The 27,744-nt window shown below is 42.5% G+C and overlaps 1 protein-coding gene across 1 annotated transcript in view; it reads left to right on the top strand.

The window, feature by feature from the left end:
* The window catches only part of thrap3a (thyroid hormone receptor associated protein 3a), a 40,699-nt gene that overhangs the window by 5,568 nt on the left and 7,387 nt on the right, over positions 1-27,744 (top strand). Inside the window, 10 exon segments of the mRNA XM_025061663.1 lie at positions 470-594; positions 5,729-5,905; positions 7,627-7,747; positions 13,137-13,197; positions 15,545-15,663; positions 17,245-17,528; positions 23,559-23,703; positions 25,996-26,892; positions 27,679-27,741; positions 27,743-27,744. The exon segment at positions 27,743-27,744 is cut by the window's right edge and continues 577 nt beyond it. Of these exon segments, the coding sequence (XP_024917431.1) occupies positions 23,582-23,703; positions 25,996-26,892; positions 27,679-27,741; positions 27,743-27,744 (1,084 nt within the window). The 5' untranslated portion in view covers positions 470-594; positions 5,729-5,905; positions 7,627-7,747; ... (2 more) ...; positions 17,245-17,528; positions 23,559-23,581.

The following is a 27,744-nucleotide window of genomic DNA, read 5'->3' on the forward strand; positions in this document are numbered from 1 at the left end:
CTGACATGTCATCACTGTCAGGAAAACTGTAAATCATTCCAGCAGTGGAAGTGCTGTGGAGCAGTGGAGGTTTGAAGTGAATGTTTAAGGCGTTTGTTTGAAACCACAGTGAGAGAGAAGTCCAGTGTTCCACAACAACAACAACAACAACAACAACAACAGAAATGTTACTGAAAATGGGACTGTGGTTCTCACGGGATGATGAAACAGAGAGAAGGCTTCAACTCTGTAATAAAAAAACAGAAAAAGGTTTAACTAAAGTCAAAGCAGACCAACAAACAACAAAATGGATTCTGACTCTTTTGTTTTTTGAGATTTTTCATCCAGTTATCCTTGTTAATATTAATGCATAAATCACGATAGTTAATTTGTGAAGTCGGGATTTAAACCCATTTAACGAACAAACAGAATGATACTCCCTGTTCATCCAATAATCCCCTCCTTCACTTCTCGTTGCTCTAATTAACAGATGACAGATCAACATCGTGATTTGACGACGCCGCCAGAAAGACTTCCCTGTTTCACCAACTCTCCTGGATCTTAACATCCCATCATTAACACGCCAGCACGTGTTTGTGGAGGTCTCAACCTCAGGTCAGTGGCCCGGTTTGAGTCAGTAAGTCTACGACTGACAGTCTGACTGTCTGATTGTTCAAGACTGTAGACGGATTAATATGGTTGAGGTCAACGACTGGACCTAAGACACATGTATACATATAGGTACATATATACTGCATATATATATATATGTACATATATTCATAAATATATGTACATATATATTTATATATATGCATTTATATATATTATATATTTACTGTATATATATGCATTTATATATTTATATATGTAGATGTATGTACGGTATATGTGTATATATGTAGTGTTTGTCGGTCTAACCCAGACCAAACCAATCGCATCAGCTCAGTTTATTATTTTCATTTTATTTTTTCCAACCCCGTGATAATCGGAACTTGATTTATCGGCCGTTTACACTTTCACAGTGAGGACACAGCTGTTCTTACTGTCCAATGGAAAGTCACCGTTTGGTGCATTATTGTGTTCATGTTCTTTTTTTTTTTTTTTTTACTTTTTTATTGCTCTTCCTCCTCATATGTGTGGACCACAGTCTGCCAGCTGTGTCAGCTGCTGCTGCTGCTGGGAGTGATGTGGCTGTGTGAAGGTCATGCAATCGTGTGGGAGAATCTGAAACAAAATGAACTTAACTTAGCCTAGCGCGGCTAGGATAAGGCTTTTGTTTTTGCTATTTTATTCTTAAGACAAAAACAAAGATTCTGCCTCAACCAGCCTAGCCACAAGGTCTTGTCTTCTGTCATCGAGCGCCGATGTCACTCAATACAAATCATGTTCGCCTTCCTCCGGCTAGCAAAAGAAGTTAACGTCCATTGTCGCCACCTACTGGGCTGTACAGTGTGTGCATCAGTGTTGCTGCTGCGGCAGATATTGGAGACTGAGTTAGTATTTGTCTGTATTTAACTTGTTAAAGTTCCAGCTCTAGGTGTTTTATTCTGACGGAGACACGTTGACCTACAGTAGGAGTCCAGCGTCTACGGCTCAGACAAAGCCTCTCCTCAGACCAGAGTTAATTAAAACCAAACAGCAGCTGAGGCTGAAGCTGAGGCCTCACCATCGGCCTCCTGTTCTCGGGAGATCCACTTCTGCCGTCATTAGTGGAAAAATGTCTGCGAAGCAGAGTTGTATTTTTTGTGGAAACATTCCGAGGAGGATCAGAGCCGGGTCATCAATCTGCAGCCCGGCTCCTGTCAGGACCTCAGCCCTAACATTCTCATGTCAGAGGTGTCCGTGCAGCAGCAGCAGCAGCTGACCCGCGGTCAACGCCCATCCAGACCTGCGGCGTGTCGTCGTAGTTAAGCCCGAGTCATGCACAATTCTGCACAGTCATCCTTCTGTTAATCGCTGCTCCCATCTTCAGACCGCAGACTTTTTTTTTTTTTAAGTCCGACTCCAACTGCCAAACAAGGACATGGGAGCTCCACACTCGAGGGGTGAGGCTGATAATAGTGGGTGAGTCAGCCACTCAGACCTGGACTCGATTAGTGAAAAAGTGAAACTTGGACCAAATGTAACAGTTGACTGTAACAGTCACTGAGTCAGAGACTGGCACTGGGGCCAGAACTGGAACTGGAACTGGATACTTGTTGAAGAAGTACTGTTGTTGTTGGGGACACTGTGTCCCTGTGGGGACATTTTATTCAGACTCTTTGTCCTTATGGGGACACTTTCCTTTTGTCCTTGCAGGGACATTTTGTTTGGACACTTTTTTGCTTCTTGTCCTGTCTTAGACCTTTCTGTCTTACAAGGACACGCTGTCATTTAGAGAATGTTTTTGCAGGTTGTTATTCTGGTCATTTAGAGGATGTTTTTGCAGGTTGTAAAAGATGATCTGGAGTTAGGATTAGAATTAGGCTCAGATTAAAGTCAAGGCAAAGATGAGGAGGTTTAAAGAAAAAATAATTATTCAACGTTAAACTAGCGTTAGCTAAAGAAGTCCAATCACAGGACACCGGCTGCAGATTATCCAAATGATTCTGCTGTGGTTTAGTTTGAGGTCAGTGACCTCAGTGACCCCTGCCCCAGAACTTCTCAGTTCTCTGATGTCGTGCTGACAGTAAACCCTCGATCTGAGGCAGAAGTCTTTCAAAGACCATGACATGTATTTTTGACCAGTTTATTTTATTTTCTGTTCAATTTGACCAAAAAAAACACCCTGTTGCATCAAGAGTGAAATTCTTTACACATGTTTGTCATCTGCTGCGAAAAAGGCCCTAAATCAACGTTCTATAAAAACGGTCTCAACGGTCTGTGGGAACCAAACAACAATAAAAAAAAGAGTTCTGGCCGGGACCAGAGTGGGATGAGAGTGAAGAGTCAAAGGTCTGCCTTCATTAACTTTTTATCCTTATTAGATTTCCTCGCACTGCAAAGATGTTTGGCACACGGTCATCCTAAAAAAAAAAAACTTTTTGAAGGACTTGTTCTCCTGGATCCTTTCCTCCGATGCAGAGAAAACGTCTGTGATTTCATAGACTCGCTGGGAGATATGGTTCAATTTCAAAACTGGACCAAGACCAGGAATGAAAACCAGAGATGGTTTCACAAGATGCTCCGATCATCTGGTCAGTTGAAGACACGATCGAGTTCTGAAACAGTACCAGACACCGAGCTTCGGTCGAACATTCTGAAAAACCACTTCAACTTCTGAGCGTTATTTTACTATTGTTAATTTCTTAAATTTAATATATTGTTAAATATATTTAGGGATTTCCGAAATCTCATTTGTGGTCGATATCCGATATGCTCCACATTGTCCAGACACAGAATTTCCGATACCGATATATGCAGCCGTTTAGGTTAAAAGCTGTGTCACAACGTCAATGATTTTTAGTTGGGAAGTCCGATATAAACTTTTTGCCGATATCCTGATATTGTCTACATACTTAATTTCTGATTCCAATATCAACCGATACCGATATATGCAGCCGTTTACCCCCAAAACGTTTTTAATTTTATCAACCCATAGTTTGCATCAAAGATTTAGTCGACGACCGTTTTTATAACAGGAAGTGACGTGGGGTTAAATGTTATCTTTTTTTTCTCCGATAATAAAAACCCGATATCGCAGTGCCTGGCTGTTACTGGAATCGCTTGTGGGATCCTAAAACGTTAACCACAAAGTTTGACACTCCTGCTGTAGAGCGTTCTGATTGGCTGGTTTTGTTGATGAGACTCAGCAGTTCTAAAGTCTTTTTAGGTTCAGGTCAAGGTTCGATTCCCGGTGTCACACTTTCACCTGCAGCTCGTGGCCTTGCTCTCCTGCTCCGTCTTGGCTTCCTCCTCGTTTCTCCCCCCCACAGTTTATAAACTTGATTTTGTCAATCCAGGAACTAAAGAGTGTCGGTCTCTAAAAGCTGCGGCGTGACGGCCGATGTTCTTCCTCGGAGATTCCCTGAGCCGCGGCTGCAGCAGACAGGAAGCTGAGCGTGATGTTTCATGTCGGAGGATGTTGGAGAGCGATGGAGCATGTGTGACAACACGCCTGTTCCCTGCATTACATGTCAGAGAGTGTGTGTGTGTGTGTGTCTGCAGCACACATCAGACACACACACACACGGGGGCGAGTAGGAGAGGGGAGGGGAGGGGGGGAATACCGCCAAGCTGAAAAATGGAGCGGAACCAAAAGCCACAGGAGGAGCTGTGGACCCAGGATCAGTGAGCCCTGAAGAGACAGAGGAGCAGAACAGAGGTCCCATTCAAACCAAACCAGTTTTTCCCCTGGCACCATCACACAACTGGTTCAGAATGAGATCACTTTTTTTTCTTCTTCTTCTTTTTTTTTTTTCAATCACAGAAATGTCAAAATTCAAATAAACAAAAAAAAAAGGGAGAATTCTTTCCATGCTCCACGGTAGCAGCTGGAACGCAGCATTATACAAAAAAAAAAAAAAAGAAAATCATACTGTAACTCTGACTGAAACACAGTTGTACGTCCACTGAAGCTCGGTGAGAATTTTTTTTTTTTTTTCGGAACTGGAAATGTTTCTTTCAGTTGAGCAAGAACGGACAAATAAATACAACATGGTTCCACTCGGAGACTTTCTCTCATCACAGTCTTTGTTGCACACACGTTTATCTGCACCAGGTTTCATTAAACACTTCAACCAAATGTTCAAAATGTAGGAAGCGCTCAGAGCTCGACCAATGACAGAGGCTCTGATCAACGACCATGAAAACAGTGATGATCTAACTCAGAGCTGCACAGATGAAGAATTCAACACTGTTTTTATGATCTTGAGGACATTTTTTGTTTTTGAAATTCCTACTTGGGGCGTAAAGAAATTTTAAAAGAAATCAGCCGTCACCATGTCATAAAGTCGGAACCAAAGATGTGTGGGACAGATGACGAGTTTGATTAGTTTTTAGTTTTGAATTTATTTAATGGAAGTTGTTTGCAGATATTATTATTATATATATACAACAAAAGCAAAAAAAAAACCAACCCTTTTTTCATATCGATTGCGGTCATCAGTGTTAGCGATGTTAGCGCTTACTACAGTAAATGGACATGTGCAGTGTTAGCTGTTAGCGCGACATCCAGGATAAAATTCAGTATGTTTTTAAATGTGGTTTGTCTGAACAGGCGTTACAAGTTCATTTGTAACGAACAATGAAATATGAGCTGGATATATGTGTATTTATATATGTGTTTATATATGTCTTTATATATGTCTTTATATATGTGGGGGCGTTAAGCAATTTTAAAAGAAATCTGTCTGGGACAGATGACGAGTTTGATTAGTTTTTAGTTTTGAATTTATTTAATGGACGTTGTTTGCAGATATTTGGGTTTTTTTAAACAACAAAAGCAAAAAAAAACAACAACCCTTTTTCACATGTATTGCGCTCATCAGTGTTAGCGATGTTAGCGTGTACTACAGTAAATGGACATGTGCAGTGTTAGCTGTTAGCGCGACATCCAGGATAAAATTCAGTATGTTTTTAAATGTGGTTTGTCTGAACAGGCGTTACGAGTTCATTTGTAACGAACAATGAAATATGAGCTGGATATATGTGTATTTATATATGTGTTTATATATGTCTTTATATATGTCTTTATATATGTGTGCAGTATGTTCATGTGTGGCTGAGTCTACGTCAGACGTTTACAGTTGTGATGATTTCCCCACAGACCACCCCCTGCCCTCCCGCCCCGCCACCCACTCACCCAGAGACTCCAACCCCTGTGACCTGTGACGACCTCCTGGGGCGTTCAAGGTCCTTGGAAAACAATTACAGTTATTTTTGTATCAGCGTTGATTTGATCTCATGGCCGACGGCGAGGCAGCTGCGAACATCGAGAAAACAGGTACTACTACTGTACTGTACTGTACTGTACTGTACTGCATCCACCTGTACTGTACTGTACTGTAAATCCCAGTGCAGTGAACTTTATCTTCTGTGTTTACCATCAGCGCTGCCTTTGAGTCTTTGCGTCTTTGTGTCTCTGCAGTGATGCAGGACGTTGCTGCTCTACACAGTCTAGATCTTTGATGATAGATGACATTTGAAATTCATTAGAGTCCTTCGTTAGTCAGCTTTTTTTGAGAAAACAGTGACTCCTTCACAGAGATTCTTCAGAGCAGACTTTGTGGTCCTTTCATCCACCCTCCACTGCTTAGTTCTCCCCAGGGTCCCCAGAGGGAGATGGGGAAGAGGGGGGGGAGTCATTGGGTCCATGGTTCTTAACTGAAACCTGTCAGACTTCAGACAGTGTTTTCTCTTTGTCAGCATTTCTCTAAAGGTTAAAAACCATTGTGTGGGAAAATTAATTTGATGTTTACAACGCAGATCAAAGCTTCCGGGTCAACGAACAAAAAAAAATCGTATCGTATGGTGAGTTGAGTGCATTGTTACATACCTGCAGTAGTACTGACATGTACAGTACAGTACAGTACAGTACTGTAGACCTGAACACAGACCGGTTCTTTTCCAAAACACACGACGGAAAACGCTGTTCGTTTCCAGTCGACTCTGAACTTTACTTTGACATTAAAGCAGCTGCGTTCTGTTCGTCCAGAACTGAAAAAGTTTCACTGCGACACTAAGTGTTTAAAGTGGAACCCCCCGCCCCCACTTCCAAATAAATTGTGGAGTCCCGGTCAGTAAATGTCTCGGACTCGTACAGAGACACCTGAACGTCACTTAATGAAACGTCACAGACACAGTCAGGTTTTTTCATTGGTTCTCTGCTCTGTGTGGAAACACATTCTTGTTAAAGAGACATCCCTGTGGAGCAGTGTCTGGAGGAAAGAATCGTCAACAAGTGCAGTCAGGTGGGACTGATGTCTCTCTGTGTGTCTGCAGCTGCGTTCACTAGAAAAAAAACAAAAAAACCTGAATCACTCGGCAGATTAAAGCCTGAGCTCAGAGACGTCAAGTCAACTTTTCCACTTCTGTCCACACGTCTGACACAACTGTACTGCAGGGAGGAGGGGTCGGGGGGGGGTCGTCTGGCCTCCTGACTGTCTGTCTGTCTGGGACATGATCACAGAAACCAGGGGGAGTCAAACATACGGCCCGTGGCCCAAAACTGGCCCACTAGGTGGGTTTCAATCCGGCCCGTTTGATACATTTTGAAAATGAAAAAAAAGTACAAACACTTCAAGGGGGAAAACGTGGACTTTTTGTTGTTTATTTATGTTGACATCTCGTCAGGCTGAACGTGACCCCTGTTTGACCCCTCTGATATAAACAGTACAAACAAAACAGGAAGGAAAAAAACAGGAGACGACTCGGGTTTTAATTACGATGCTAGCAAAAAAAAAATCCCCGAAAGATCATTTGGTCCAGATTAGAAGGTAATGAACTCGTTAGATTGACCTCGGTACAAAAAGTACGACATAGATCTGATTACACAGAGTGTTTCCTGTTGGTGTGAAGTATCAGTGACATCACGTGGTACACGAAACTACTGCGAAACAAAATAAGTTGTTTCTATGCTGTATTCTGTGTATACTGCAGTAGTACTCTGTGTATTTCACTCCTGCTGTACTGTGAATAATGACATTATTACTGCTTATGTTTCAGGTGTGACCCCCCCGACCCTGTGACCCCCCCCGGTCCCCACAGATAGGAAATTGATGCAACAACCAGGCCGTCTCTGTTGCCTCCACAAGGACTGATGGGAAAAGAAGAAAAAAAATCCAAGGTCAGACTGCACCCGTTACTCTGTGACAAAGTACATCACAGTACAACAAAGTACTACACGGTCTCAGACTCTCACATGTTTTTATCATTTAAATTTCTGATCCAAAGTGACAGCCTGTGTCTCCCACATCTGTGGACTTTATTCTTTCATCTCCTGGTTCTTAACTGCTTCATGTTCCATCTTTACGACGTTAATCTCGCCTCAAATCGCTCCGTTTTTTTCACTCCTGCCCCTCTGCCCCTCGCTGTGGTTTGTTTCCAAGCAGCTGTTTGTGACTTTGAATCCTAAAATCCCCCAAAAATTCCAGTTCTGATTCTCTTCACCACGTGCGGTGAGAAGTCTCGTTCTCCCTCCTCTCACCACCTCACCCCCTCAGGCCTCACAGCTGATGATCATCTGCCACCATCTCACCCTATCTCCTGCCTCCTCTGCAGAAGGAGCCGGGCTGAGATGGAGGCTGATGGTCCGCGGAACGTTGTCCTAAATTCTTTGTTCCGATCGATCGACTGATGGATCGATTTAAGGCTGATGGTCCGCGGAACGTTGTCCTGAATTCTTTGTTCCGATTGATCGACCGATGCAAATTTTGCAAGAGCTAATCCCTGAACATGAAGGGAGGCAGAGAGAGTGTGCATCTGACAGTATAATGAGAGAGAGAGAGAGAGATAGACCATGCATTGTGTACATCTTCATCAATTGCCCACAAGACACGGAGGATTCTGATTGGTTGATTTTTGTCAGTAGACTAATAGATCTTCAGTGTGTTTGAGCTGGAGGGCGTGGTTGGATGTAACCGGATGTGAAAATCACAAGGAGGTGACGTTAAAAAGGCTCCACCTGGTGGTTCACCTTGTTGATTGTCAGAGGTAAAAATTATTTACATGAGCTCCACCTGGTGGTTCACCTTGTTGATGGACACGTCAACAACAGGTGTAATGTCTTGGTTGAATGTGGTGGCGCTAGATCAGGCGAACCAAAATTTAGTTGGCTCTGGGTTCAAAACCCCTTCATCGCAGAATTACATATTCCGATGCGTCCGAAAACTTCTTTGGCGACCCCTGATGGAGGGATGGGGTGGTCTCAGATGGTGGAGGTTGTTGGGGGGGGGTTGTGCAGTACCTCAGTAGTAAACCTCCCGTTGTCTGTACGGTGCGTCCAGACTGAGCCGTCACTTCTCACGTCTTTTTCAAAGTTTCCAAAGTCAATAAAGCAGCAGTGAAAGACCAATAAAAAGTCTCGCTCAAACTCCGAGCTTCTGATCTACACGTTGCAGAAAAAGTACGTTTGATTTGCGATGTTTTCATGAAAGACAGAATTCCTAAATCCAGAGGGATTAGTGGGCTGATTCAGCAAAAAAAAAAAGTCCTTTCTGGTACAGTGTTGGATTCACCCTCCAGAGTTCACAGACTTTTTTCCCTGCAACAGTCTCGAAAACTCCGACACAGTCGCTCTGAAAACTCCACAACTGGAGATTTATTCATCTGAACAAAAACCTTTTTTTTTTCCTGTTGTTTTTGTTCTGTAACCACCGTCATTTTCTTTGCACACAAATTATATTTACATGAAAAAGAAAAATATATAAGTACCATATTGAAGGAGTTCTGACTCTGGTGTTTGTGCTGAATATTTCTTTTTCCTCCAGATCTGACTCATTGTGGTCTTCCAAAGGCATTAGTCCATTTCCTGTGTGCTTCATCAGGAGTGCAGCTGAACTATCTGCCTTATATGAAACTTTATTGGAAGATTTTATTTTATGTTTTATCCCTCTCATCCACTTTGTCACTTCTATTTTTTAGTTTTATGATCACATAACTTATGGTCGTGCTTTTAGTTTCTGTTTTAAAAACTCCCACACGGTGGGAAAGTGGTCAGAGCTTCTGCCTTCCAATCGCTAGTCTTTCTTCGTGTGAGTGGGCTTTTCAGATACTCAGTCTTCAACCCATGCTCCAAAACTAGAAATTATAGGTTGATTCTGGGTTGTTCAAATCGTGGCCCGTGGGCCACATGTGGTCCAAACACAGCTCCAGAGTGGCCCAGGTTGAGAGAGAAAAACTGAGAGAATCACAGATGGTGAGTAATCCCAAAAAAAACCCTCCAGCAGAACAGACCATGAATGCAACATTCTTTGTAGCCTAGCAACATGCCCACAATGCATCACTTGTCTGCCCAGGAGTGTCATCAGTTTATCATACGGCAGCAAGTCCCTGTGAACGCAACGTGAAGTTTTTGAAGTTGAACTCTGTGAGGACTGAAAAATACTTCAGTTTGAGTTTTGTTCATGTTTATGTTTTCCAACATTTTTTTTATTTTTTGATCCAAATTTGCTAGCTACTTCCCGTTTGTTAGCCACTGAAACAGTCCGGTCCAACTGATTTGATGCCACGTTTACACGGCCACAATATGGCTCCAAAATCAGGAAGTACCGAGGGTTGAAAACGGGGTGGGGGTGTGAATTTAGCAGAACAATCGATATTGTTAGCCTTGCCTCTCTGACACCGTTCAACCCTGCACAAGATAATGTTTCTGTGAGAGCGTCAGTCTTCAAACAAACCATACTTTTAACATATTATTAAGAATTCGTAACAAACAACAAAATCCTGCGTTTGGTCCTGATCTCTGGTCCAGTTCTGACGGTTGGTCCCACTCTGCTTCCCCTCTTATTTGTGAGACTCCAGAGTGTAGTTTGGTGGGGCAGTGACGGTCCTTTTACGAGGCCCCCTTTTCATTAGCTTACTCAGTTACAGACAGTGACCTTATGAGCCTGGCTGTTAGCCTGAAGCTAACTCCAAGATATGAAATACGTCGTCTATTCATTGCTGTGATTAAATTACAGCCTGTGATTCGACCTTTAAAAATGTGGCCTCCATAAATTCTGACAGGACAAGATCAACAAATAAATATAATTTATAGGGGGAGGAGGGGGAGGAAGGGGGTTGAAGTACTGAATACTCTGAGTCCAAATACCGTGACGTTTGGACAAAGCGAGACCTTGAATCTGTGACTTTATTTTAAAAGAACGTCAGTGACTTTTTCATGTTGTGATGCAGTGAGTTTTTGTATATTAATAACTACACACTCCAGGTTTTTTAAAGCAAACATCAAATTCAAATTCTTGTCTTTTGGGACAATTATTTTTTAAATAAATATATAAAGACATAATTTAATATCTTTACTTTCCAAAACAAAATATGCATAAACAAAACTTTTTTTTTTGCTTTTTAATCAAATTTAAATAAACACGTGAATCCATTTTAATTCCATTCTTTTCATATATTTTTAATATGTAATATATTGACTATATATATTTATATTTATATTTATATATACATTTGAAATCTCTTGAAGTACCTTCAGGGGTCCCCGTGCCTCTATTTGAGCACCACTGTAGACGACACGTTCCAGATGAAACTATAACACAGTTTTATCATCGCTAACGTTGAAAAAAGTGCGACAAATAAGTAACCGCCACGGTCTACCAGGTTTAACGAAGTTAGTTATGTCTAAAATATAGAAATAAATAAAAATATGAACCTTGTTGACGACCTGTGACCTTCAGCCTTGTGCTTCTCAGGAACAGGAAACAGAGTTGTTCCTGTTTTCTGCTCTAGTGCGACTTTCATTTTTGCATGTTTTCGTGCCGCCTACACCCCCTGCGCCCCCCCCCAGGTGTTAATCAGATGAAGGTTTCTCGTACGTTTTACGGTGTAGCCGCGTCCTCTGAACCACCGACGTCCAGGTTTTATTCTCATGTAACCAGTGATCCGCTGAAAACTGTAAGTGAAACCAGCGACAGCCGTCGATTCTGAGCGGCCGCCCGGGAGACAGGGCAGCAAAGGTTGGGCGGATTTACACGGACGCTAATTTTATCCACGGTAGATTTAGGTTAGAAGTGATGCATGGAGAGTGTGAGGAGGGGGGAGGGGTGCGTGACAATGTGTGTGCGTGTGAGTGTTAGAGAGATCGTTATCAATTCCCTCACATATTAATATAACCCACGCCTCTGGCTTGTCCTCCGCTTTGTCCATGTTATTAATGTGATTTCACTGAAGCAGCTCAAGTTTACATTATCACGTCGTCCACTCCCAGCATGTGTTTGTTGAGGGTTTCAACCTCTGGTCAGCGGCCCAGCTTATGTCAGCACAACCACAATCTGAACAGTCACGACTGAAATACATCGACTCTATGGAGTGACGCCCAGCTTATGTCAGCACAACCACAATTGTGAACAGTGAACACGACTGAAATACATCGACTATATGGAGCGAGATTTTCACACTTATTTTTCTTGACATTTTTCCATATCAATAATTCCGTCCTTTGAATTAGTTACAATAAAAACAGTTGAGAAACGCTGACCTCTAGCTGCTGACATCTCTCTTTCTGTTCCAGCAACGTACGGACAGGAAGTTCTTTGTCATATTGAGATATCGTAATTAATCACTATACATTATGATTAATCGTGATTCATTGGAGATTAATCCACAGCTACCAGGGCTCTGACAGCCCGAGTCTTTATTTGTCAGCTCTGGCTCTGCTCTGAGCCCCTGGAGGTTTGGATGGAAACAGCAGAGAGTGGCAGCCTCAGCTGCTCTCTCTCTCCGTCCTGCAGTCTCCACTCTGGGCATCCTGTGTCCTGGGGGACGCGTCTCCTTTGGCTGTGAGGGAGTGCAGCTGTGATGGAGGCTTAAGTGTTTTTCCATATTCCACATGTACCTCCGTGTGTATTTGGTACTAATAAAACAAACCCTGACCGACACTGTTGTTCCCTACCTTCATCTGGAGGTTCACAAGTTCCAGTTCTAAGAACAGAGTAATAGACAAACGGACTGGTTTGATGTCGAGGTCTCTCTATGGCAGTGTTTTTCAACCATGGAGTCGCGGCCCCATGTGGGTCGCCTGGAATTCAAACGGGGTCACGTGAAATGTGAAGTAATTTTATTTTTTTTAAAAAGTATGTTTTTCAACCTTGGGATTGCGGCCCCACGTGGGGTCACCCGGAATTCCAATGGGATCACCTAAAATATGTGTAATTTATTTTTTTTAAATTGTATGATGTTTTTCAAACTTGGGGTGGCAGCCCTATGCGGGGTCGTCCGAAATTCAAATTGGGGTCAAGTGAATTGTGAAGTAATTGATTTTAAAAAAGTGACTAATTCTTATCAACAAAGGCTGGGACTCACTGGACTGTTCTGTGTCTTAAACCTCCTCCTCTGTTCACTGGTGGTTCCTCCAGGTTAGTGTAGAAGTTCCTTTAACTGACTTTGGACGTTCTCACTACAACTTCCCTGTCGTTGTTGTGAGAACGTCCAAAGTATAAAACCTTTTCTTCTTTATTTCCTCTTTCTTATTATAAAACATTTTCTTCTTTATTTCCTCTTTCTTTACCCAGCTAACATCACAGGAGGGCGTGGTTCGACTCCGGACTGTCCTCCAGTCCAGCACAGGAGCATGTATGTATGGAGACAAACAACCAACCATTCACACTCACATTCACACCTTTGGTCAAGTCAGCGTGAACAATTAACAACCTTCAGTTAGAGCCAAGACTTATTAGGTAACACTAACCACTGCTCCACCGTGTTGACTATACTGTTTTCCATTTTTGTTAAAAAAAACAACAACTAACTAACAAAATAAATATCTAGCAGTAAAAGGAACCTTTAAAACAACAACTGTTCCAAAATAGAGTGAAAAAATGCTTTTCTAAATATAACTTAGGTTAAAAAATGTTTCTGTTCTAACTCCAACCCTTCGACCACAGTGAGGAGATAAGAATACTTCACTGAAACTTCTTTTTTTAAACTTCCTCGTAAACTTCACCTACAGAAGACCATTTTGGCCAGAATAATTATGATGCGCTGCAGAAAATGTTGGGAGTGGGAATGGAAATGTTAGTGTCAGCTGCTGAAAAACCTAGATCCCACCACAACATCTGCCCTGTGGTGTCATCTGTGGCAGTATCGGACCCGGGCGTTGCTATAGTTACCTATCTAACCTAGAACATAAGAAGCTCATCTATCTCTGAGAAGTTTGACGGCCAGGGACTGATGGAATATCAAACCTGGGAAGCCGTCGACCGGCAGATCCTGTTTCCCCGGGCTTTCTGATGTATTCACATGGATGCTCCAGGGGGCGCCAGGTGGCCTTTGACCCCGACTCGGTTAGCCTTCTGCTCATTTATAAGTCACGATTGGCTGTACGTATGGCCTCAGCACCTGCTGAGCTGCTTTGAAAACACAGCCGTCATAAATCTGCACACGTTAAGGTGTAGAATCATGGCACTCTGACGCAGTTCATACCACTCATACATTTGGTTTACAGTTTGAGCATTTCCCGAGTCCTGCTCATAACTGATTAATCAGAAGCACAAACACAGAACCCGGGGCGACCCCCACCCGTGACCTCCGCCGCTCTGGATGTAACTTCAACTGACCCAGCTGCTGCTCTGGGTGCACAGACGCGTCTTCTTTAATGAAACTGCTGGCCTCTGTCGTATGGTGAGGCTATTTAGGTCTGGGCTGCTGGCACCCACTCCACTTAGAGGCTTAAGGACCAAACTTAGTTGAAATAAGAAGCTCCGTAGCGGACAAGGGATCAGGACCAGACCGAGTAGTCCGCTCAAATTTTAGTGGTTTTTAATGGGGACTGAAACGGGGGGAAACCAGATTCACAGCCAACCGAGATCTCGCCTCTGATTGCAACTAGCGCATATGATGATTTGGTCGGGGGAGGGGGGGGGAATTAATCGCAGCGCGTGGGTGAAAGGGATGGATTTCCATTTTCGGCCCTAACCAATAGACGTGTTGAGTTTTCTTCTTATTTGTGCTTTTAATAACATTGTGTTTAAAGGCGTCTTTCATGACAACTAAACCGCAAATGAAAATGATCGCATTCTTGAAATATTCTTCACCTTCGATAAGATGTAGTGTCAATATAAAAAAGGACAGAAGCCCTTTGTGTTTCTTTCTTTAGCTTTCACATTGATTCATTTGAAACTGGATTTCATTTAGGGGTGTAAGAAAATATCTGTAAACTGAAATATCGCAATATGTTGTTGCACTATATCGGATCAATATTCTACAGTACAGTATCGATTACTACGATTAAATTGATTAAAAAAAACTCAATATATATCATCATGCCTATAGTATCGCAATATTTCATATTGTTTCCCCTGTATCGTGATACATATCGAATATATCGCCAGATTCTTGCCAATACACTCCTAATTTCATTCGATTTTTGTTTGGTGGTGTAACATGGGATATATATATATATATCGTGACTGAAAAAAGGTTGAGAAATACTGGCTCTGGAGACCCTTTAACTTTGACTGTTGTTGTAAACCCAGCGTGTTTTCATCTCAGGAACAAGTGAAACTTTGTTTTTGAAGCAAACAGTTCTTGAACGGTCTACATCGGTGCCTTGGAGGTGAATTACACAATGGACCAGTCAGAACCAATAGTATTAGGATCTGGCTACAAGAACGAAGTAAATACAACCATATGGTTACATCAAGCTAACAATGAGGAAAAAAACTAACAAAAAAACCTCTGGTTAAGGACGGTTTAACGACGAGTTCACCTGGAACCACCGCTAACGAGAGCTAATGCCTTCTGTTCCTAAAAAAAGATATTTTTAACTTCAAACAAACACATTTTTAAATGTTTTCTTTTTCCGAGCTGTGTTTTTAGCTACATTTTTAAATGTTTTCTCCTGGTAGAACTGGAAACAAAGTTGGTTGTCTTAATATTTTGTGTTTTTAACATTAATTTCTTTGGATTCACCTCCACACAGGCAGCAACAGAACTTGTCTCAGGATCCTCCACAGACCTTCACACCCTGGGATTCTAAGAAGTCCTGCTGATGCTCTGTGAGTCCAGGCATGTCAGCGAGGAGACAGACAGCTCCAACAGGTGGGGGGGGAGATAAAGTAGGGAGACGGGGGGGAGGGCAGGGAGTGTGAACTTCTTTATCCCCCTGCACAGAGGGAGAAAGTGGTGTCAGAGGGATTTCCCAAAAATAACCTGCCCGGTGTTTCCAAAGTGTGGCCGTGATGAAGAGCCAGAGACCAAAAAAAAAAAGTCGGTTTTTATTTCATTTCTTTAGATTTAAATTCAAAGAACACATCAACGGACTTTTGACTTTATGACAACAAAAGTCATCTTTGCAGGTTGTTGCCCTCACCGGGGAGGGGGGGGGCAAACCTTTTGACTCGTGGGCCAAAATGGATCCTAAAATTTGCTGGGGAGGGGGGCTAGGTCAGGAGCAGATAGATGGGGCGTTGGTATGAACTAAGACAAATGACACGTAAAAGTCATGCATAAAGGCTTAAGTGCAAGAATGCTTTTAGCCTTTTCGACGCCACCTATTGGGCGAATGCAGAGATTGCAGGGAGAAGGCAGAAGTATAAGGATAATATGAATTCATAATTTAGACAAGTCTGGTGGGACGGATTAAAAAGGCCGCATCTGGCCCCCGGGCCACAGTTTCCACACACCTGCCCCAACCTATTTCTTGCCTGTTTAGTGAGAGGACAAGAAAAAACAAACAAACAAACAAAAAAAAATCCAAGTGCAGTTTGAAATCTGCATTGTTTTATAGAGATAATGAATGGAACTGGATAAGATTCACCTTAATGGGTTTGAGTGGAGCGCCCAGGAATCTGTATAGTGTTTATAGAAAACAAAAAATGTGTCAAACATTTCAACACCAGCAGCTCTCTTTCCAGTTTTTCTCTCCAGGATAAGTAACTTAAAACAAGTATATATAAACAAATACATGTAAATATATGAACATATATATATATATATAATAATAATATACCCGGCAGGCCGGTGCCCGTGTGTACAAATGAAATACAAATACATGTAAATGTTCAGGGCTGCAGAAGCACCAGGTCCAGGGAATCGTGTCGTGTACAGTCAAAGGTTCATTTGTTAGACATCGACAAACATCTGTGACATGATAATGTCACGACATTTGAAATGAATCCATATAGTGTGCGAAGCACCGTACGTGTATTTACCAGGCAAAACACACAACAAGGACGTGTTGGAGTAAAATTTTCATATCATCAGCTCGGTGTTAACCCAGAAGTTGGACAATGGACGTCAAAAATATTAAACATCCATTTGAGACCAGGACAAATAGGACAAATATGACCTATTTAATGATTTAAAGTGTAGTTAATACTTTTTAAAAAGTCAAATGTTTTTCCGCATATCCTTATATCGGCAGTACTTTTTGGGTGTAGTACTACAACACATGAAGTAAATGACAGTCACACGTTACAAAGACAGACAACCGTAAAGACTCAGTGGAGGGGAGGAAAAAAAACAAAACCGTTTTTAAAACCGTTTAGTATAATTTAAAGAAATGTGTGCACCGCAATGGGATTGATTGCGATATAAAACGATAAAAAAAATGCATATAATCGCGATTTAAAATGCTAATCGTTGCTCTACTAATGATCTTCTACTGAATTCTTTTGACAGGGGCAGGGACTCAAGGACGCGGAAGAGAGCGTGGACCTGGCGGTGTCACACCCCCTTTTCCCTCACCCCAGCTCTCACCCACACACACACAGAGACACAGAGAGACACAAGGGTAATGACACACACACTCACGGAGTGCGGCGACAGTAGGAACCCGGACAAACAGAAGACGAGGGACAAATATTCTGTTGTTTTTTCTTAATTATTGTACGCGTCTCCACAGTTTCCCGGCACAGGAAGCTGGATGTCACGCTGCGACACTGAACCACAGCAACAACAACACGGTAGGTGAACACACGTCCTGTCGTTTCTCTCGAAGTTTTCACTAGAAAAGTGAATTAAAGTGTTGAATGAAAGTCCAACAACTTCGGCGTCGGACTACCGGAAGTGAACGGTTTCGGTCCAAAGTGACGAAACGACCATTTCTAGCTTTAATTTCCTGCGTCGACGTCCATTTTTCTTTGCTAAAAAAGTTAAGTCATTTCAGGAAAACTTTGGCGATTTTGATATACTTAATAATTAACGTCCTGATAAATCTGTTGTTTGCCCCCCGAACTCCCTCCCCTCTTTAATTTGTTTTATAAAATGTTTTTAAAGTTTTATAAATCGTCAACAAGACATTAGAGATAAATATAAGAAACGGAATAATAACCTCTTGTGGCCAATAATGATGCATCAATTTAGTTATTATATTTAAATTAAGATGAAAAAATAACATTTTGTGGTTGTTTTATATGTAGTTTTATTGAAAATAAAAATCAATTTTTAATGCGTTTTTTAATATAATACTATATAGATAGATAGCACTTTAATTTAATAAAATGTAAATATATTTAGGTTTTTTTAATTTGTTTTTTTTAGATAAGTCATATCTTTTTTTTATCTCAATAGGTCATCACTTTTTTTAGATATGAGCCTTTAAAGACAGGGTTTAAAGAAGCCCCCGGTGAAAGCAGCCGTGTCACTGTACTAGCCCCACACTGCGGGGGCAGTTGTTTTGAGTGGTTATCTCGGGGGCAGAGCAACTGCTGTGATTGTAGGTTATACAGAAAATGTCCCAGGCTGCAGTTTACAGCTGCCGTCCTGAATCCAAACCTATAAAATGTCATATATAGACACTGGGAGGTTTGAGTTCCCCATAAAGACTGTTTCTACTGTAAAGTCAGTCTATATACAGACTGCACTGATGCATGACAAATGATCAGGCAGTTCCCACCTGGTCTGCAGGATCTGGGTGTCTAAGTCATTCCTTCTTAACAAACAGCAGCTGAGCAGAAAGTACACGCGAGTACACACGAGTACACACACACACAGGTGTTTCTACTGGTCCGTGTCAGTACAGACCCAACGGCTTCTTGTTTGTCTTTTTGTTCAACCATCGCTTCACGGTAACGTTTGGTGTCAGAGCTGTCGCTCGCCCAAAATCCCAACAACAGTTTCACGGCAGAAATGAAACCGTTCTGGTTTCACAGCATGCCAGTCCACTGATCCACAGCACAGGAGCCGACGTCGGCCCTGGTTCTCGTTTGTCAGACTTTCACAGACGCAGACACACGGTGCTGACAGACAGTTGAGAAGGTGTGTGTGTTGCTGTGAGGATGCCTCAGTGACACCCCGCTGCTGCACTGTCTGCTACTTTCTAGGCAGAGTTGCCCTCCCTCGTGTGCGCTAGCGTAGGTGGCAGCTGCTGAGATTAGTTTTTAGGTTTTTTTTGGTTTAGTTTTTTTTCTTAAATGAATGTGATAATTCCACACCACAAATAATTTGATCTCAAAGTTCCATAACAATCGTCTTCTCTGGGTGGCGTTATCATCCAGATGTTAAACCTGAGTTAACAGGATGGTGCAAAAGTTTTAGGCGGGTGTATACTCCTCCGCTCCTCATCCTTTTTATTTGTTTTGTAAAAACGACCAGAAACTGTTTGACGTCATCTTACCGCAGAGGGCGTAGCTGTCTTGTTTTGTAGGAGAACATCAGGGTCACAGACCCAGGATAGGGACGAGGAGCCTCGGCCGAACCTCGCTGATGTAAAATATGATAAAACTTTGAGACAAGTAGTAGTAACAGTACTAACAGGGTACACACAGTATATACGTAGTGTAAAGAACAAGTCTTAGCAGAGGATAGTTTTGCTGCTGCCTAGAGTATATGCTAATATACTGTAGCTTTAGCTTTTGTTTTTTTGTTTGTGTTTTTTTGTTGTTCATACTTTCCTAAACAATCAAACAGAAAACCGATCCTGCCTGAACAGGTCTGTAACGTATCCCAGAGTTTCGTGTCAGGCTACTGTTGTCATTGTAGGTCACTGACGAAGAATGTTGTTTTTCTTTCTTTTTTGTTTTCTCACTGTTATCAGTTTGGGAAAATCCCGTCTCCAGTGTTTAACACTTTGGACACTGTGGAGCAGTGGGCTGAACTTATCTAATGTACCACCAGGGGTTTTTGGTGCTCGGCGGTCCTGCCAGGGCAGGGATCGGAACCATCAAACCCTCCCATATACTGTAAAGCCTTGGCCACTGGGCTACGGTGGGCTCATGAATAGAATGTCAGCTTGTATCTTTATAATCATTTATTGTTAGCAGCTCTTTTGTCGCACCAGCTTTACGGCCTTTCCAGAACCAGTTTGAACCAGTTTTTTTTATTCACACCTAACAGAATGTTTGAACATTATGGTGAAGAAGTTATTTTGGTTTGACACGACGACCGACGGAGGAAACTGCGAGGGTTATCTGGTACAAGCGCACGCTGCCGGTGGCCTAGCTGTCCATTAGCACCTCGCTGTGTGCTCCGTCTCGTCCGTTTCAACAATAGCCAGGGATGGCGGCGCTGACAGTTGCTGTGGCTTTTCTGAAATAGACCGCGGGGAGTCCACAAGGGCGCGTATAGATAGCAAGTGTGATTCCAGCTGCCGCTGCGGAATCCCAATCTCAGTGATAGGCCGGTTGATTGAACGCTGCGTTTCTCCGCCAGTGCTTTGAGCAGTGTATCGAGTTGCGGGGCCATTGTTGATCAGAGCCACCTCAGCTGGTACATGAACCAGGCAGCTGATGAGGATTATACAGCTGCTGCTCCACAGGGACCGATGATGAAAATCAGTGGTGTATTTCTGGTGTTGAACCTTGAGTCACACCTCAGTCTCTCACTGTCAGTCATACCCAGATTATTCAAAATGATTCTACTGTTTAGGAAATGAAATGAGTTTCTCCCAACGTTTAACAGAAATGAATGAAGCTTTGTGTTTTCAGTTAGTCCGAGAGGAAGTGTCTCTGATTTAGTCAACGTAGGATTTGCTGTGACTCACATGTTATTGCAGTACCTGGTATTTTCAGGGTCAGACTGTTTTTTTTTATACAGTAAAAAAAAAAACAACCATGTGTCGCTATGGTGACAGGCGTGTCGTGAGCGTTGTAGAAACAGCAGAAACTCGGCTTCCTCTGAAGATAAGATAAGACTTTATTGATCCCACACCGGGGGAATTCAGATGATAGAGCACCAACAGGGTACACGCAGTACATACAGTACTGTGTATATACTGTAGTATCGTAGAAGTTGAAAGTATCGTTAGAGTGAATTGTGTTAGTCCTTGACTAAAGTTGACTAAAACCTAGTCAACTGTTTGTCACAGATCAGTCTGATCAGTGGAGTGTATTAAACCCTGATGAGGCTCAGCATCAGTGGGTCACAACAACATGTGGACTGGTATAATATGGAGCAGTGGGGATAGGGATTAGGGGGTCTGGTCTTCTGTATGATGATTGGATAGTGGAAGTGTGGAGTATCTTCTGTGTCAGTCCAGTGTAGGTTGGTGGTATGGATCATCTATTACTGAATTTTCTTATTTGTTTTATTCTGGTCGTCCGTCACCACTGCTGTTTACCTGTTGTCTGTTTCTGCGTACTACACTGTACTACACTGTACTACGCTGTACTAACAAGTGATTAAAGGGCTCCGACCCAGGAAACTGAAATGTCAGTCATTAGGCTGCGACCACACAGTGTGGAGGAGCGACAGCTGCAGTCAGTTAGCAGTCCAGTTTCGGAGCAAAAACAAACTGAAACTGCTGCTACTGTTCTGTTCTGTTCTTTCAGGATGACTTTTCATACTTGCTGGCAGTGGTCACTGCATACAAACAGCTTTCATGTTTCATGTTTTCAAACAAATGTGTTTTTGTGAAGCCATGTCCTTCCTGGAACAGCCATGGTTTCATAGTTTCGGTAGAAAAAAAACTAGAAAACCTTGTACAGGTGCCAGAGTTTCAGGTTAATTTTTAGCAAAAGTAGAAAGAATCCCACCCCCCTCTCTCCCTCTCTCTCTTTCCAAACCAGGGCTCTAAATCTTTGACACGTATCGTAGAGGGTCTTCAACTTCAAATGTCCACATTGAGCTTTAGTAACAGATTTGTTGAGGTTAGAACTTCAGGAAATAATCCTCTGAATGCCAAAGACAACAAGCTGCCAGGGGGGAAAGCGGAGTGGGAAGTTCACAGAGTGTGAGGGGGAGGAGGAGGTGATGGGGGACATGGATCCATTTCAATGCTCTCCAAAATAGTAGCAGGGGGATTGCCTTAGAGAAGTGCATTCAATATCACAGGAACAGGGTTGAGAGCGTCACTCATGTGCGGTCATCAGGTTCCTCCTTCTAGGGTCTCTGGGGAAGATAATGAAAGATCAGTTGTGTGTGAAGGTTCTGAAGATGACTGTGTGAGAAAAAAAACAGATGTTTGTAAAATTAAAAATTGGAGTGACTGTAAGAGAAGCCGCTAACCTAGAGCTACAGTAAAATAAACAGATAGCCTGGCGCTAACACTACGCGTGGCCATCGGTCTGGAGGTTTTTACCTGCTAAAGGAGACCAAAACTGCTGCTAATGGTAGTAATAATTCAGCCATATGTTTGATTTCTGTAAAGTTTTAAGATGAAGTCGAAGTAAATTTTTTTGCTTCTACGTTTAGTCTCGACATCTTATCAGCAAACAAAGAGTTAGCAACATGTTGTTGTGTTAATCTGGTCGAGACTAAATCTGAGCCAATTACATTTTCAGTTATCGTACTGGTTTTGAGGATAAGGACAATTTCGATGGTGTGAATAAAATCCCGGGTGGAGTCAGGCCTCTGGGAACGGACGACAAATTGACACAGCACATCTGAGAAAGTGAGGAAGCGACAAATAGCTATTCTCCAATTAGCCTAGCGATCAGATTTAAAGTGAAGCACTTATCAACTGAATGATCCCGAACGCCAGAGACCCGTGTTAGCAGAATGTCCGACACTGATACTACAGTATTTGGCGGTACGTCAATGTGCTGCAGTAATCTGATCATTTGGTCGACGCGTTAGCTTAAATCGAATTTCTCTAATCTGGTTATTTGGTTGCATTTTTAAAATAAATGTAATCAATGTAATGAATATTGTTCAACACACGTGCAGTACTACTGCAGTTTTAGAGCCTGTGGACACACGTGCAGTACTACTGCAGTTTTATAGTTTAAACACTTGAGCCTGTGAAGTATTATTAAACCTCATCTGATCCTTATTTGTTGTATTTCTTTTTCACCCTCACAAGAGCAGCTGCCACAGAAGCCCCTCCCCCCGGGCAGTCAATCATTTTCTGATTCTGAACCGGACTTTTTTTTTTTTTTTTTTTTACTTTCATTATTCGTTCCATTTGCATAGAAAATTCTTGATGTAACATTTTAGACTCTGTATTAATAAAAAGATAAAAGACATCCTTGTCTTTATCTCCACAGCCTCTCACAAAATGGAGTTTATATACGGTATTTTTATTTTTATAGTATTTCATGTGTTAGGGTAGTACAAAGTGTTGATTTGTCTTAAAATTCCCAGTGAAAACTGCAGTGTGAGGCAGTTGGATTGAATTAATTTAACTCAGAATCACTGATCTTCATCAAAACACCTGAATATTGTTGGATTCAACACAGTGAGAGTTGAAGTAACACTGCAGATTTTACTGCGTACAGAGACAGAGTACACAGAGAGATACTGATACTGTCAGAAAATACACCTTTTGTGCAGTCAGTGATGTGGTGGAAAATTCAAATGTCTTACTGAGTTTTTTTTTTTTTTATTACATATTTCAAATATATATATAATTGTGCTCTCGTCCCCTGGGGGTGATTCGTGAGATGACAGTTACATGACTGTTCATTATGCAAATGAACAGTGTCTAAAAAAAACCTGTGTCCTTTGAATGCACCTCACTGCTGTGAATTGGCTCCTGACTGTTTGACGGCCTGGTCCTGTTCACCTGGTGAAACCTGGTACCAGCAGTAAGTAACTTTTTTTTTTGTCTTTGTCAGTTTGACGTGGACTGGCTGCAGTGATGTCCAGGTCCACAAGATCGGCCTCCAGGTCCCGGAGCCGCTCAAGGTCCCGGTCAAGATCTCGGTCCAGCTCCAGGTCTAGGAGTCACTCCAGGTCCCGGTCTCGAAAGCATCGTTACAGGTAGAGAGAGGTTCTTTTTTTGTTTTTTATTCTTTTGTTTTTTCCTGTATTTCCTCGTTGGTCAGGAGTGAAGTCAACACTAACAGCAGGTGCAGACGTCGAAGCTAACTGTAGCCGTGGACAAATGTTGTCTTCAGTTTCAGTGTTTCTGAAACTGTGTTTCTGAAATGATGAAGCGTCAAATGAAAAAGAAGGAGAGAAAAAAAAACTGACTCACTGTGTTTATAGGGTGTGTAATTTAGGTCTGAAAGTAGGAAACATTCATTTAATCTGTGAGACCCGGTCCAGTTCTTGGTTTGGTTCTTGTTCTTCTGCTCCTGCAGACTTTAACTACATCTGTGTTTGATCCAAAGTCTGAGTCAGCTCCTGTGTCCGCAGGAAGTGTTTGTTTGTACTCTGGACCTCAGTCGTGTCCTGTAAACGGATTGAAATCCTGAACGTGTCGGTGCAGGGCTGCGCCAACATCTGCAGGATGATGCTCTGGTTCTGGTGCGCCCGCCTGCTCTCTCTGGCAGCGCCGCTGTGGTGTGGCAGTGAAATGGCGAGGCGGCTCATTTCCTGGCAGAGCCGAAGCTCTGTTTCAATTTTTATAAAGTATAGACATGGAAAGAATCTAATAAAGTGCTCTTGAAACCACCTCGCACATGCGTAGACGGGTCCGGAGGAAGAGTCATAATCCTAAAAGCCCACATTAGCATATTAACCCCTTAGTGCCTGGGGCTAAAAGAGAAGCATCTACGTCACAAAGAGGAACTTTGAACAGTCGTGGGTGAAAAACCCAGCACGTTGTGGAGTGGGTTTGAACCCGTGTGTGGAAACAGCTGCGGCCGATCTGACTCTGACTGTTGAACACTTGAAACAGCCCTCTGGACTCTGGCAAGCACAGAGTCAATGCAATTCAAGTCCACTTTCTTTTTTTTTTTTTTTTCCTTTCTGTCATATGGTCCATGTGACTCCGCACTTACCCCGAGTCTTTCAGAGGAGGTGCGGAGTCTGCGCCTCGCACTGTGAGCGTGCAGTGCTGCTCAGTGCGCTGCCTCTCTCAGACCTTCTGTATTCCAATGAAAAAACACACTGGGTGAGTTCTGCTCTTTGTTGCCGTTAGTGCATGAAGTCTTCTCGTTTTTGCATGTACTGCAACACTGCATTGTTCCTGTGTAACGGTATTAGTACTGCAGTAAACTGGGTGATCGTCATCTGCTGTATATGGGTTATTTTAACAACTGTTAAGTTTTTACAATGAGAGAAAAAGTTGTTAAAGACATACTTTGAAGAATGAGAGGCGGGGAAAAAAACTCATGAAAACTCTAAAAACTATATCAAAGTACTTCATATATTTTTTTTAAATCCTAATGTTTTTAAAGGTTGTGTAAAGTTACAGTAACAGTCAGTAAAATCACTTCATAAGAGCAGTGTCTGAGGAGTGTCACCAGAATCCTGCACGGCTCGTTTATCAACTCTAAGAAGCTAAACAGAGCCATCATGTGGAATAGAGTGGAACTGCACCTTTGCTGGCTCTGGTTTCCCTTCAGACTCCCGTCCTGACAGGGTTTTTCACAGTAAACATTTCACAGTCAATTCAGTTTGTTTGGATCAGTCAAGTCAGGATTTGTTTTTCAAGATTTTTGAGGTTTTTTACTGATTTTGGGAACTTCCTGTTTCCTGTTGTATCCAGATCCATGACGTAGACCTGGCTCCTGCTGATGTTTAAACAGTTTGATGTCTTTAAATTAGTTGTTCTTTAGAAGGTGATCATATGTTGAGTTCTAAAGGTTTAGAGTGCAGTCTTTTCAGAACAGAGGATACAAAGAGCGACCCCTAATGGACACAAGTTTGTTTTTGGTTAAGCAGGTTTTTAATGAAAATAAAATAAAATAACAATAATTTCTTTTATTATATTTTGACCTAAAAATACAAACTGAAGAATGCAGTAATACTATACTTAAGCAGTTTCAGCAGCTGACACCAGATACTGTAGTATTTTTTCCTGGTGTCACAGTACATCACCCCCCCCACACACACACACTCATTTCCTACTGTATCTGCTGCACATGTGTCATCACCCATCAATTGTTCAACCCCCAATTTTATGACTTCTGAAGGGGAGTAATTCCACTAACCCCTCTGTAGTTCCTTCTTGTGCCTCTAGGGGCTCCACATGCCCCTATGTTTGAGGGTAGAACCAATAGTTTGACTCAACATATAAACTTCATTTGCTTTTATTCAAGTTTTATTCTTATGTTGCGGAGCAGTGAATGTGCCACTTCTTGTCTTCTCCCGTCTTCCCTACAGCTCCAGATCCCGGTCACGGTCACGATCACGATCACGTTCTCCATCGTACAAACGGGAAAAGAAATATCCACGAGGTTACCAGAACGGCGGAGAGTTCAGGGGCTACCACCGTGGCTTCCGGAGGCCGTACAACTTTAGGGGTCGTGGGCGTGGCTACTTTCCACGGGGAGGTTACCAGCGGGGCGGTGGAGGTGGCGGGGGCTACAACAACAACTTCCGTCCCAACTGGAAGAACTTCAAGCAGCAAAAGAATCAGCAAAAACAACAACAACAACAGCAGCAGCAGCAGCAACAGCAGCAGAATCATTTCCGAGGGCAGCCGCGCAACTTTCAGAAGAACTCCAGGTGTTCCCCCAACGTTCCCGCTCACCACTCGGAGCGATCCAACTCACCGTCGTCCAGACATTCGCGCCACTCGTCCTCATCCTCGCACTCATCCTCCCCCAAATGCGGGCCAGTCTTGTTGCTGGGCAGTCACATCTCCAAAGATGTTAAAGAGGAGGCCCGCGTCTTAAAGGATGCACAGAAGGAAGGAGGGAGTGATGGAGAGCAAGTGAAGCTCGGTGCCAGGGAGGATGACAGAGATGCAGCAGGGAACGGCAAACCTAAGGGGAGCGGGCCGAGTGTGGCCGACTGCTACGGCAGTCTGCAGGGAAACATTCCTCTCACAAATGTTGGTCAGAGCAGCCAAACTACGGTCCAGCCTGCTGAGTCTCCTAAACAACAGAACGACAGCATCAACAACGGTGCCCCCTCATGGCGGTCAATGCATCGTTCACCTTCCCCTAAAAAGAGCTCACGTGAGGGTTTAAATCCAATGCTTTCCAGCTATGACATCTTCTCCAAAGAGGAATTCTTGGATGGAGATAGAACTGCATTCTCCATTGCCTTCAGAAAGTAAGGCTGATTTTACTTTTCTTCTTCAGGCATAAAGAAAACTTTTTCGTTCTTAGCTTTTCTGTCTTGATGAAACCCTTGAAACTAAGCTAGTAAGATGACTAAAAATAACCCTAGCGTTCAATATGTACTCCTCCTGTAGGTGGCAGTAATGCAACTCAGAAAAGTCAAATAAGAGGCAATGCTACAGGCGTTAGCAGAATTTTCGTTCTTAGCTTTTCTGTCTTGATAAAACCCTTGGCATGTTTTTCTACTTCAGTGGCCATGAAACTTTTGAACCTAAGCTAGTAAGATGACTAAAAATAACCCTAGCGTTCAATATGTACTCCTCCTGTAGGTGGCAGTAATGCAACTCAGAAAAAGGCCAAATAGGAGGCAATGCTACAGGCGTTAGCTTATCCCAGGTGTTGACTGAATCTGTTGCATTAATCTGGTACTAAAATACTAAATGCTAGTCTGGAGCTATCAGTTAATGGTGTGCTAAAATGCTACGTACCAACATGACTTTTAACCCACTGCTAACACACTGTTCACGCTAAAACAAAGCTAACATGCTAATTCCTAGCATCTTGATAACCAGGCTATGTGCTAATTCCCTTTTATGGTGTGCATTTCCTCTGTCATGTAAAATGTATTTGGCACAAACTACAGGCAAAAAGAAGGAGCTACACAATGAATCGTCACTTTGATTGACAGGATCTTTGTTTCATAAATGACGAACCAAAATATATCATTTTTTAATGTAGATGTTTTTAATTGTTAATTAATGTCATCGTCATTTTTTAGGTTTCTGGAGGAGCAGAATAGAAAAGCCGGCACAAGTTGGCAAAATGTCAACACGGAGGGCAATAA

This window comes from Cynoglossus semilaevis, chromosome 13, assembly GCF_000523025.1.
Source record: "Cynoglossus semilaevis isolate Cse_v1.0 chromosome 13, Cse_v1.0, whole genome shotgun sequence".
Classification (NCBI taxonomy): Eukaryota; Metazoa; Chordata; class Actinopteri; order Pleuronectiformes; family Cynoglossidae; genus Cynoglossus; species Cynoglossus semilaevis.